General features: G+C 42.3%; 1 protein-coding gene across 3 annotated transcripts in view; it reads left to right on the forward strand.

Annotated features, from left to right (window-relative positions):
- ANKRD29 (ankyrin repeat domain 29) overlaps window positions 1–11,760 on the forward strand; it is a 44,956-nt gene that overhangs the window by 29,088 nt on the left and 4,108 nt on the right. For all 3 annotated transcript variants that reach the window (XM_042029785.1, XM_042029775.1, XM_042029796.1), the window contains 5 exons: window positions 604–702; window positions 3,571–3,669; window positions 9,464–9,562; window positions 10,034–10,129; window positions 11,196–11,294. In XM_042029785.1, the coding sequence (XP_041885719.1) occupies window positions 604–702; window positions 3,571–3,669; window positions 9,464–9,562; window positions 10,034–10,129; window positions 11,196–11,294 (492 nt within the window). The remainder of the gene's footprint in view (window positions 1–603; window positions 703–3,570; window positions 3,670–9,463; window positions 9,563–10,033; window positions 10,130–11,195; window positions 11,295–11,760) is intronic.

Consider the following 11,760-nt stretch of genomic DNA (forward strand, 5'->3'; position numbering starts at 1 on the left):
CCACCTGCAGGCATCACTTCTCAAGCAGAAGTAATGGTGCTTTCACTGATGCTTTTGGTTGGACTCACACTTCCACAGTTAGCTAGCATACTTTAAAATGCTTTCTCCCTACTCAGTTTCAGGCCAGCAATCCACAGATGAGAGGCAGGACAAAACAGGGCACAAGGTTGTGGCCGAAAAAGAGCAGATGATCAATAGGCTCTGGAGCAGTGGAAAGGTGTGCTGTCCTTCCATCGGTAGAAGAGTTTGGCAGGCAGGAGGAATTTGTCTGTAAAATGAAGAGACATGGAGGAGCTTGTGAAAGGAACAAAGCTTCTAATGGCAAGGCAGAAGATGAGGAACAAAAAGCAGAATTTTCTTAGTTCCTGTCCCTCTCTAAAAAAAACCTCAGGAGAAACATGTATATAGTGACTGAGCCAAGTTGAAAGATTTTACATGGCAACACTTGGCATTAAAGTTATGAAAGATTCAGTAGCTACTCATTACAGAACTGCTGTGAGGCAGATTCTGAAAAGTCTTAAAGTTTGGCTCTTTTATTATGGTGATGTTCAGTCCAGCCCCTGGCCTCTCACCTGACTGTAGCCATTCTTTGCTTTTTCACAGGACGGAGGCACAGCTCTCCTGGCTGCCTGTCAGTACGGGCACGCAAAAGTAGTGGAAACTCTGCTGAAGCACGGCGCCAACATTCACGACCAGCTCTATGTGAGTTATTTGACACACACAATATTGACAATGGTGGTGGTGGAACAAATGTGCTGTTGCTTGGACAACAGCAGACACCCTGGCTCCAGCACAGACAGTCATTTGCCAAACGCTGCCGTTTTATAGTACTCTGTTCCTCTAAGATATGAATTTGTTAACTGTCTGCTTTTCACAATGCTGAGAGAAGTAGCACAAAATCAGAAAAGATTCTTTGGCTGCCTTTTGGTTCATTATCTGTATGAAGGATATGTACCAAATCTGGAACAGACTTGTGCTACCCATTAGCCTTGGACGAAAAGCATGTCATGTTCTACCAGGATTTGCAGAAGAGTGAACAGCTCTAGAGCCTCTGAAGTACATTAGTTTTCTGCCAGAAAGAATAGTAAAAGTTAAAATATTTAAATTACTTCAAATTGGTTTTTTTTAATATCAGTTAAAATTATGTTATTTCATATTTTTGAATCTCCAGTTTGCCAGGGTTTTGGGCAAAGTACAGTTAAAATGGCTGATCTGATGTTGTTTAGTTGACTTTTCAGAAAGTTGGATTGAACCAATGAAGCTCTGGATTTAATTTACTCCAACAGAGACACAGATAAGTGGAGCTTTTCGGCATTCAACGAAAATGAGTAGCAGATTTTGCCCCTGCTTCCCACCACTCTTTCCTACCCCAGGGCACTCAAGACTGACAAAGAGGAAGTTGTTTCCCTGAGATATATGAATTTTTTCAGCTGTTTCCACTGGCTTTGGATCTGCAGGATGCTGTTGCACTCCCAGTTCCTACTGGCTTGGCATGGGAGTCAAAAGCTGGTGACTGCAGAAGTGGTCATAGCGGGGTCCCCACCATGCTGCCTCACCCCTCATTTATAAAGCAGGCTGTTCCACCCTTGCTGCTGTGCAAGTAGGAATTGTCTTTCTGATCTGAGGGCAGTGATTCATCCCTCTGCAGGGTAATCCCAGGGGCTGCCACTCAGTTTAAAAATAGCTATGCTGCCACACCTGCAGACTCTTACCCAGAGGTCAAGGCAGTAAAATAACTTCCTTGTCTCTCCTGGAAATGAGCAATATTTGCAATTGGATTAAGAAATGTACTTTTATTGCTCACAGACGTTGGGCAAAGCCAGTCAGAAACAGTTGTGTAATAAAATAAGAATACAATCTCTTGAAAATAGGGGTTGTCTAGCTCTTTTTGTGGACCAAGCTGCATTTGTTAAGTGGTACCTGGGTGGCAGTTTCACTGGCAGGCAGACAAATGAGAGAGATTTGGAGCACACATTTGGATACTCCTCAAAAAAACCATCCAGATCAATGTTTTAATATTAAATTGACTCACGTGAGGGGTCAGGAGAGCAGGAGACAAAAGAATACCCTAAGTAAATAGTATTTCTTGCAGAAATGTGTTATAGCCTCAAAACAGCATTCTCATTACAGCATCAGTTCAAATCAAATAGGTACCAGTGAATGCAAGGTTCTCCATCTTGATTGATCCTACAATAAAGAGCCTTTTTAATGTTACAAAACCTTGTTACTTTCTAAATTTCCATGTTCTCTGTCTCAGGAGGAAGCCTGCAAAGGCTCTGGTACCAACAGGTTTTTTTCATACACTCACACAGCAACCAGAGAAAACAGCCCATCAGAGGGCCCAGGGGCAGGCATTTATAGTTCCAGCAGACACCTCTTTTGTTTACCAGGACATTTGTCTTGAAATCAATGTCAAACATCCTAAATTCAGTCCCTGGGGCAGTATATTCAGCTCATGCTTCACCAAATCTGTGCTGGGTTTTTCACCTAGAGGAGTAGTTAAGCACTCTCTCTGCAGGCAACAGCATTTAGTCCCAACATAGTGATATGCCAACAAGGTCAACAACAGGCTTTCACTAAAGTGCCCTGTATTTTGAGATAAGTACCTGCCTGGGTAGGCATGAGATGTGTACTTGCGCATCTGAGATGCAGTGAAGGGGTTAATTCATGTCTCTATTTAATCTAAAAGATTCTCGCCTCCTGGGAAAACTTGTCCTAGCACATCCTGAGCTGAGTGCTGTGGATGTAGGATGGATAAACACCTGTCCCACCCTCAATATAGATGTCTACTTCTAGTTGGTTAGATGGATTATAATGCTGTTTGAAAATGTTTCATCAAAAACACTTAATGAAATATGACTTCTAATTTTTTTTTTCCTATGGAAGAAGTTCCTCTGAAGTAAAATTCTGAGAACATCTGCACATGAAAGACATATCAAAGAAAAATAAAACCCTGTATTTGTTCACAATTTATTCTTTCACAAGCTTTTTGCAGGAAAATTCTGGTTTCTGATACGGCTACTAAATACTTTTAGATTACTATATTACAGTGAAGTCTCTTCTACAAGACGTGCCAGAGCAGTAGCATGGTGGTTTCTGGGGTGGCATAGTGGTATGGCACAGGTCTGACTCCTTCAGCCTCAAGGGCAGACTTCAGTGCTGGGCTTTGCAGTCTTGCAAAGTACCTGATGTGTTTCCACCATGTATCCATGTAGCAGAACACATCTGCATGAACATATAAAATCTAAATAATTGCTGCACAGGAACTAATTTCTAGTTATGTAGCTCAATGCCTTAAGGAACTAGACTCTTGTATTCCAGACCCAGGATTTAATGCTGGATTTGATACATGATGGGAGCCAATATTTGTGCATACTGAATGAAAATGTTGCCATAGTTTATTATGAACTAGACTTTTCATTTTGATAGTTATTTCTTGAGCATGGCTGTATATCTACTGTTACAAAGCATAATGACTAAGGAATGAGAACTTGATTCTGTTTGATTTGCTTTTGTGTGGAAAAATGGCACCACTTCAACACAGTGTAAGATGGATGTGTTTGTTCTTAGGATGGGGCTTCTGCAATTTTCCTGGCAGCACAAGGAGGTTATCTGGATGTCATCCGATTGCTGCTTTCTTCAGGAGCAAAGGTTAACCAGCCACGACAGGTATGATCAACACTTCAGGACATAGCTGGGTTCTAATTTTATAGTTCTGAAAATTAACACTGGAATTTCTCCAGGCATTGGGTTCCTGTGGAGGTGTTTCATTGGAAGGCAATTTGTGGCTGTGCCCACGTTCTGTGTTTTAGTTCAGACTGGTAACATGATTTTGAAGTCAGTACCTCAGTCATTTCTGGAAGAAGTGAAACTGAAAGCTCTGCTCTAGATCTACACCTTACACCCTATGAGTCAGCATCCCTGGAGGTTTTTAAAAGACAGCTTAGATGTGGCACTTGGGCACACGGTTTAGTGGTGGGCTTGGCAGTACTGGGTTAACGGTGGGACTCAGAGGTCTTTTCCAGCCTAAATGATTCTATGATTCTAGAGCAGATCAAACCACTGACTGCTCCTCTGAACAGGTTTGAACCACACGTATGTTTGGGTCAGGCACCAAACTAAATCAAAATAAAACCTTCCAGCTGGATGGAATGTTGATGTAAAGGCCTAGCACTACCTCTTGCAACTACTGATCTGTTTATGTTGTACCACATTACTTTTGAAGGTCTACACAGCCTACGACATCCCTGAGTTCTTTTGAAAATTGTTTAAAAAGCTTTTGAAAATCTGGGAGCTCTAGGAGGAGGCAGTACTAAATTCTGTTCTTTGAAATCTCCAGACCTTCAGACGTGGCTTTGGTGTTGAAATTTATCTTCGACAAAAGCTTTTATTTTTAGTTTTACTTTTGTTTATTTGTTTGTTTTACTCTGTATCCTTCCTGGGCACTCTGAAATTCAAGCATGAGTGTTGCCTTCATCTCTGCAAGTTCTTGATACATATGGAAAGCTTTTCTCCCCATTTCCAGCTAGTCACTCTAGTGGCCCTGATGTTGCAAACACATACAACCAGTGGTAGCCATGAAATTAGCTCCTCTGCAAGTTGTGAGGCTGCTGTTTGATCATTGAATGGGAAGTGTGAGCTAGATTTCTGGCTGGTTCAGAGATTACTGCTGGGGGGTTTGGGGCTATATCCACCGTACATCACTGGATGCTGGAGTTAGCTAAGGGTGCAAGAGGCTTTCTAGGTTTTAAACTAACTATGGGATAGGTAAGCATACGTGGTATACAGAGACATGTATGAAAGCTCTCTTGCTTTCCAAATAAAAGGGTTTCTTAATTGTTTGTCTGTTTCTTGACTCTAAAATCAGTGCCTAAACAGCCAGAGGTGGGAGTTGCACAGCTAGCTTTATACCCAGCATGTAGAAGTGTCTGGTTAGAGATGGGGCTTCTCAGGAATCTCTACCTGCTTTGAGAGAGCCTCGCCTGTGGTCTGCTGAAACCCTGCAGGCAAGGTAGCTGTCCTGGGTCTTCACTGCACATTTGAAATTGATGGGATAAGGTCTTGTCCTTGTAATCAGTCATGCACATCTGCCAGGTGGCTATGATCACTGACTGCAGCAAGTGAAAAAGCAGCAGGCGAGAGCAAATGAGTGCGAAAACTCTAATAACAGTAGACAACGTGGCATGAGACAAGCTCTGCCAGGTATTTTCAGTATTTCCTTTCATCTGCACCAAAAGCATGACAAATCATAGCCTGGCAACAGACATTTATCTATATGCTCCTGCTGCATGTGTAGGTCTGTGTACACTCCTAGCTGTGGTGTAAGGAAAGAGGATTAGTATTTTAAGAGCCTTAACTAAAACAGTTTTCCTGCTGCCCCTAGCCCCACCTCCGAACACCAGAACTCTGCTGGCAGCTACCCCCTGGACTGATGCATTAGCTGCTCCTAGGTTGCCTCCACATTGTCTCCCAAGAAAAAAGCTTAAGAAATGTTAAAAGCTGTTAATTAACACAGTCTGAAATTTCAGTGTAGAAGGAGAGACCAAGGTATGCATTAATACATTTTGAATAAGTCAAAACAGGGTTGGGGAGCCTTAGGTTTAGCTGAACCCTGTTGCTATTAAAACTGCATTCTGCTATCTGTAATTATAATGCAGCTAATTCTTTCTGACACCATTTTTTTAGCTCTCTAATCCAATTTCTACAACACAATGTTTCATGAGGCATTTTTTAATCTTAGTTGAGGCAAAGACTTGTCTCTGTGTGAATGTTCCTCCTGGCTCCTCTGTTTCATCTCCAGCAGGACAGGCCTTCTTTGCTCCAGGGTACCTCCGATCCCTGCTAAGATTATGCCTGGATAAGTGCGTGGCATTCGTAGTTGGTCGCACTTAATCTGAAACATTTCCTTAACAAATGGAACATTTTTACTGTTTAATTAGTCAAGTAATGGTTGGATGGGCTTCAGTCTCTTTTTTACTAACAAATGGATTTGTACTTTGTTACAAGGTGGTGTGCTGGTCATGAGGAATGTAGCTCTAGAAGGGGCAGTTTTGATGCCAGACATCTCTCATTCTCATTTACAAGCTACATTGCTCTCACTGTGGTAGAAAACTTTTCCAGGCAACATTACCTCGAATACAAGGCTGCAGAGTGCCAGGTGTGAGTTCATGCTTCTCCTTCCTCATGGTGTCCAGGTTTTCCTCTCTACTTTGTTGGCTTAATCCATTGACCTACACACATGCATCTGCCTTCTGTGTCTCCTCCTGCTGCTGTGGTGGGTATCAGTTCCCCCTCAGTCTGGTGTCCCACCTCCTGTCCCGTGGGGGTATTTCTGACACCACAGAGCATTTTGGATGGTCCTGGCTGTCCATGTGCAAGCCCTTCAGCTCAGCTTTCACAAGACCAAATAGTGACGCTTCCTGGAAAATTTCGTCCCTGGCAATGTCATTGCTCTTGGGTTGTAATTGCCTTCTGCAGTTGCCAGTATTGAGGAGCTGGGCAGGAATTCTTTTGTCATCTTTTTGTCTAGACAGAGCTGGGGGCAGTGTCTGAAGCCTGCTACAGGAGATATTTCTATGCTTCTTCAACTCACAAAACAAAGCTGTAAGATTCTTTGCCAATGCTGTTTTGGCAGCCTGTGTCCCAACAGGCTTTATTCCGACTGGCTAAGCAGATTCAAAATAATCTGAAAATTAATGACTTTTTTCTTAGCGTATGATATGCAATTACACATAGGCGTAAACCAGTAAACCCACGTAGGGTGCACTTCAGACAAGCGAGCAATTTGCTATTGGCAAATTAGGTGTAGTGGTGCAAGTGGACTAATGGGCAGAGCAGAGGAGGAGATGACACTGAGCAGCCTGAGAGTTGGAGGTTTTTGCCCCTAGAAGTTCCTACTGGGAATTTGAAGGGTCTTACACCTCCCACCCTACTCTGGCCTTTTCGAAAACTTCAAGCCACAAGCAAAAGTTGAGATTCAAAGCTGCAAGATGAAGTCATTAGTTAATGGCAAAGAGAAAGAGCATTAATTTCAGTCAGAGTATATTTGGAACTTCTAGCTGCTGGATATAGTAAGGTGTTGTCCATATATACTAGCATGTAGCCAAATGTGGAAAAAAGAACACCTTAAAAACTTATGGGGTGTTTAAAGTTATTCTGGGATTGTAGTGATCTGCAGTCCGCTGGGTGGGCAGAGGGATGAGGAAGCATAGTTTTAGAACTGTATCTTTCCCCATTCTCACTTTCTTCCTGACTCATCTCCAAGCCCTAATCTGTTTACACATGAATTCTCATGTGACCTCTTAGTAAAATGTAGTATCTGCTTTGCATCATTCACCAACATGAAAATGGACAGAAAGCTCATCTACTCCATATAAATATTTGCATAAACCTGAATGCTAGATGCTGTTTGCTTAAGAGAAAGAAGCTGACCATAGTCAATGTGAGCCCATTATCATCTTTGCTATCTTTCTTCTCTTCAGGCTAAGTCCTCCAAGATAGCCACTCTTCCTCATAATGTACTTTTGCCTCTGTCCTGTAACTGAGGTGCTGAGGATGATGTCTGACAGCAATACTATTAATGACAATTAATGGTAGCAGTGATGTTACCCGACATTTGTATCTCCTTTTACTCCTTTTCATTTATTCGTGAAAACAGGGGGTTGTTCCTATGAACTTCACTGTGAGTAAAAAAAAGCTGCTATGTTTCCTATGCTGAGCTTGTGTTTTCATTGCTTGTGTAAATACAAGTGTGAATTTGCACAGCATTGGTTCTTCATGCAGATTAAATTGTGTAGGCTGCTCTCAGACATTTCCCAAGTTTTACAGGCTTTTTCAGTGCACCTATTGCTATTTTCTGGAGCCCTCTGGTGGGGGAGATTAGAAAAATATGAAGCATCAGCTTACTGGGAGGGAAAACACTGTAAATCGGAGAGTGATGTTTTTTGCCATCACACTAACATCACATACTCTGTATACATGACAGCCTTTGTTATTTTTGAATCACAAAGAACACTTGTTGTATTAACAGGATATATACCAGAGTGAGGTCAGTCACTAATTTCAATGAGTTAACTTGTAGAGAAATTATACAAGGGTGGGCAAAGATCATGTTTGATCACCATTTGAGAATACTGAAGATCTCAGGATGTGCTTTTGTTCCTTCTCAGAATCAGAAAAAGGGAAGCCCAGATTATTATATCAAAGGAAGAAATAATTTTTCTGTTTCTTTGAAAGGATTAATTCACTAGTCCATGGAAAGCAGAGATCTGGTTCAGCAATGGTTTTCTGGATTGCATAAGCAAGTCACAGGAATCTTCAGCTGGCACTGGGGAGCAAGACTATTTCTTTGATCAAGGTGGCAATATCTTATTTAGTGTAAAAAGTTGATTTCTCCTGAAAGTTCTCATTAAGGCTGTTTCTGAAGTCTCAGTGTAGTTTGTCTTCCTCTTTCGAGCCAAGCCTTCAGGCTGCGGAGGGTGGTGAGGGGAACTGGCAAGACCTAAAGGCAGGATCAGGCACCCTGCTTTGTGGGGCCTCACCTCTATGTTAAAATCCTTACAGGCAAAACCTTTTTTAAAGGCTCATGAGGATCAGTTTGGCACCACATAACTGCTGGAGTCCTCCTTCAGTCTGGAGAATCAGGTAATTTAGAATAAAAAAGAGGAAAAGACAGAAAACTAAATTCTACTTGCAGTGAGAAATACTTCTAGTGCTTCAATTCACCTTTGCCTTTGGGAGGGAAATCCATCACAAAGTTTAGCTTACTCCAAATGCGCATTTTATTTTCTGAGGTTTTGTGCTCAAATAATGATTGCATAGGACAACTTTTCCAAAGCAGATTGTTTCTTGCTGGATTCCTTGATAATTGCTTTGTTTTCTAGTGGAGTTTTGAAGATAAAATTTGTGAAATACTCAGCTTCACTGTAAGGCAGGACGTTTTTACCAGATTCCCTGAGGGTGCATAATGTAATTTAATACAGAAAGTTGGTGATTACCTTGCATTGCTCCCTAGCTTCTGTAAACAGCTTTCACTCCCCATGTACAGGCACCCAGCTGCAGATTCTGCCTGTGCATGCTGAGGTTTGTCTGTATCCTCTGTCACAGTTAACCACCTAGAGTTCAAAGTACACAGGATACCTTTAGCCCTTATGTTTCAAACCTCCCTGTGTGTTTTAGTCACGGCTGGTGCCTAACTGGGCTTTAATTTCACAGAGCAATGCACATTTCTGGCAAATTATGCAAGAGAAGGCAGTAAGGGTGGCTCTACTCCACAAACTGAAGCAGTTCTAACTTGTTACACCAATCTCCCACGTTTTTGGACACAGCTCTGCATCTGTTTCCTTGTGATGCAGGATTTGATCAAGTAATTGAAGTATGTCCATTCCAGTAGGCTTGGGCAGTAAAATACCAGAGGGCATAGAACACTGAAGTGAAGCCATCAGCAGTCTTATTTTGTTTGCAGGACGGGACAGCTCCCTTGTGGATTGCCTCGCAGATGGGTCACAGTGAAGTGGTGCGAGTGATGCTGCTCCGGGGAGCAGAGCGAGACGCCGCGCGGGATGTGAGTAGCACTTCCTCCTGCACTCTGTCTGCAGCTTAATGCCTCCTTTGGGGGGCTGTAAGTCTGCCTGGATTGGTGCCTCCAGAGTCCCTCCTGTTTGTCAGGTTGCAAAGTCCCACCATGGTTTCCTTTTTCCCATTGTGTCTGGGACAGCTTCCTGGCAGTACCTTCTGGAATAAGGGAATGGAAATGTCCACGTAGTTGAGAGACAAAGATGGAATATGGTTCATTTTACCCTGAAGTTTTCCCCTGCCAGAGGAACAATCCTCCAGGTACCCTAAAACCAACAGCACATGCTGTGGAGGTGCCTTCTCAAAGATAATGAGCAGAGAAGACCCTCCTCTCAGAGGCACAGGGAGAGCTGGCATTTCCCTCCAGCTTCTTCTTCCCCTCCAGCTTCTTCTTCCCCTCCAGCTTCCCCTGCAAGGGGAATGCAGGCAAGGCATTTATGACATTCCTCTTTTTTTAAAGGATGGTACAACGGCTTTACTGAAGGCTGCCATTAAAGGGTACAACAATGTGATAGAAGAGTTGCTGAAATTCTCTCCCACACTTGGCCTGCTGAAGGTTAGTAGTGAAACACTGAGATTTTTCAGCAGAACACAAGAAGGCGAAGGGTCTCATGAAAGACCTGGTATTTCTGACTACTCTAGTGGAAGATGATAGGAATTTGAGCTCAAAAAAATCAAGACAAAAATGAAATTATCTTTTTTAGCCTTAATGCCGCTCACAAATCTTTTTAAACAAAACCATGAATTTAATTCTTGGAATGAGGAAGCACATTGTGTCATAGAAGAAATTCTGCTTTTTGTCACTTGATTTTATTTCTACTGTAAGTAGATTGCTCTTGACTGTACAGTTTTAACATTATACCCAACCCTCTAATGCATTTAGTCAGAAAAATAGTGTCCTAAAAGATCTGTTGTGAGCAGATTTCCTACTAGATTTTGTTTTCCTCTGAATTCATAAAGTGACTTGAAAAATAACAGATATTTTGAAGCTGCTTTTTAATGGCTGACCTAACTTTATGCGTCCATAAAAGAGATACTTTGATAGCCTCTGTGCATGCAAATGACTGGCAAACTTAATGTACTTGAAAATGCTGGTGGCATCAACTTAGTTATTAATTTCAAGTATGAAATAGCTTCCACACATATTTGAACTGTCAGTTTGCAACCACAAACAAAAGGCCAACCATTAAAAACCCCACCAGTCAGCTGTCTGACACTGAGGCCATTAATCATCAGAGAGAGAAGATAAAATGCACAGATGGCTTCCATTACTGCTTGTGCTTCTGTTTCACTTGCTAATGACTGATTTTGCCAGGCAGAAACAAGTGCTGTGTTCATGTCACCTCTGATCTATTGACAAGGGTGATTATTAAAAGGAAATACTGCTGTGGTAAAGTGAACTTGTCTCTCATTTTTATTAAAGCATTTAAAATCACCCCCTTCACATCCCACTAGGCTGCCAGCACCCTGAATCAGACCCTACGCCTTTGGTGACCTAATCTAATCTCTTCCACGTTACTTCTTTCTCACTCGTAGGTCTGTTCTCTGCAAACATTTGTGTTTCATTGCCTTTTGCTTCTCTTTCCATGCACGGTACAAACACCTCCACTGGCATTTCCTAGAATGGGACCTCTGCTCTCCATGCAGCCGTCCTGAGTGGCAACGTGAGGACAGTGGCGCTGCTCCTGGAGGCAGGAGCGGATCCCTGCCTGAGGAACAAGGTAGGTCCTGGCACAGCCTCCTCCCGGGCGAGGAGCACGGGGAGCACCAAGCGGTGGAGCCGTGTGTGCCATCAAGGTGGGGGCAGCCCATGTTTCTGTGGAGAATTCAGGGCACTGCTAATACAAAAAAAAAAAAAAAAAAAAAAAATCCCAAATTACACGCATCTTTCCCATATCTTACTGTAGATCTGTAAGTTTGTTGAATTAGTTTTGCATTCTTTTGATAACAGCAAATTTTCTGTAGAAAACTTACCACGGTTTTATCCTGTGAAGTGTTTTAACATTGAATGTTTGATAATTTCTGTGAATGTGTCTTCCTTTGACATATTTCTGAACTATTTGCTGCTAGAGTTTGATATCTAGCTGGGTTTGTTAAGCTGTCAATGAATGGTCTGGCACTGACTTCTGTTTTATGACTAGGTGAGTCAAAGTTTGTAAAACAAGTAATCCAGCCCATATCTTGTAA

This window comes from Corvus kubaryi, unplaced genomic scaffold (genome assembly GCF_017639235.1).
Source record: "Corvus kubaryi isolate FWS band 111438036 unplaced genomic scaffold, C.kubaryi_AGA036_p1.0 132, whole genome shotgun sequence".
Taxonomy (NCBI): Eukaryota; Metazoa; Chordata; class Aves; order Passeriformes; family Corvidae; genus Corvus; species Corvus kubaryi.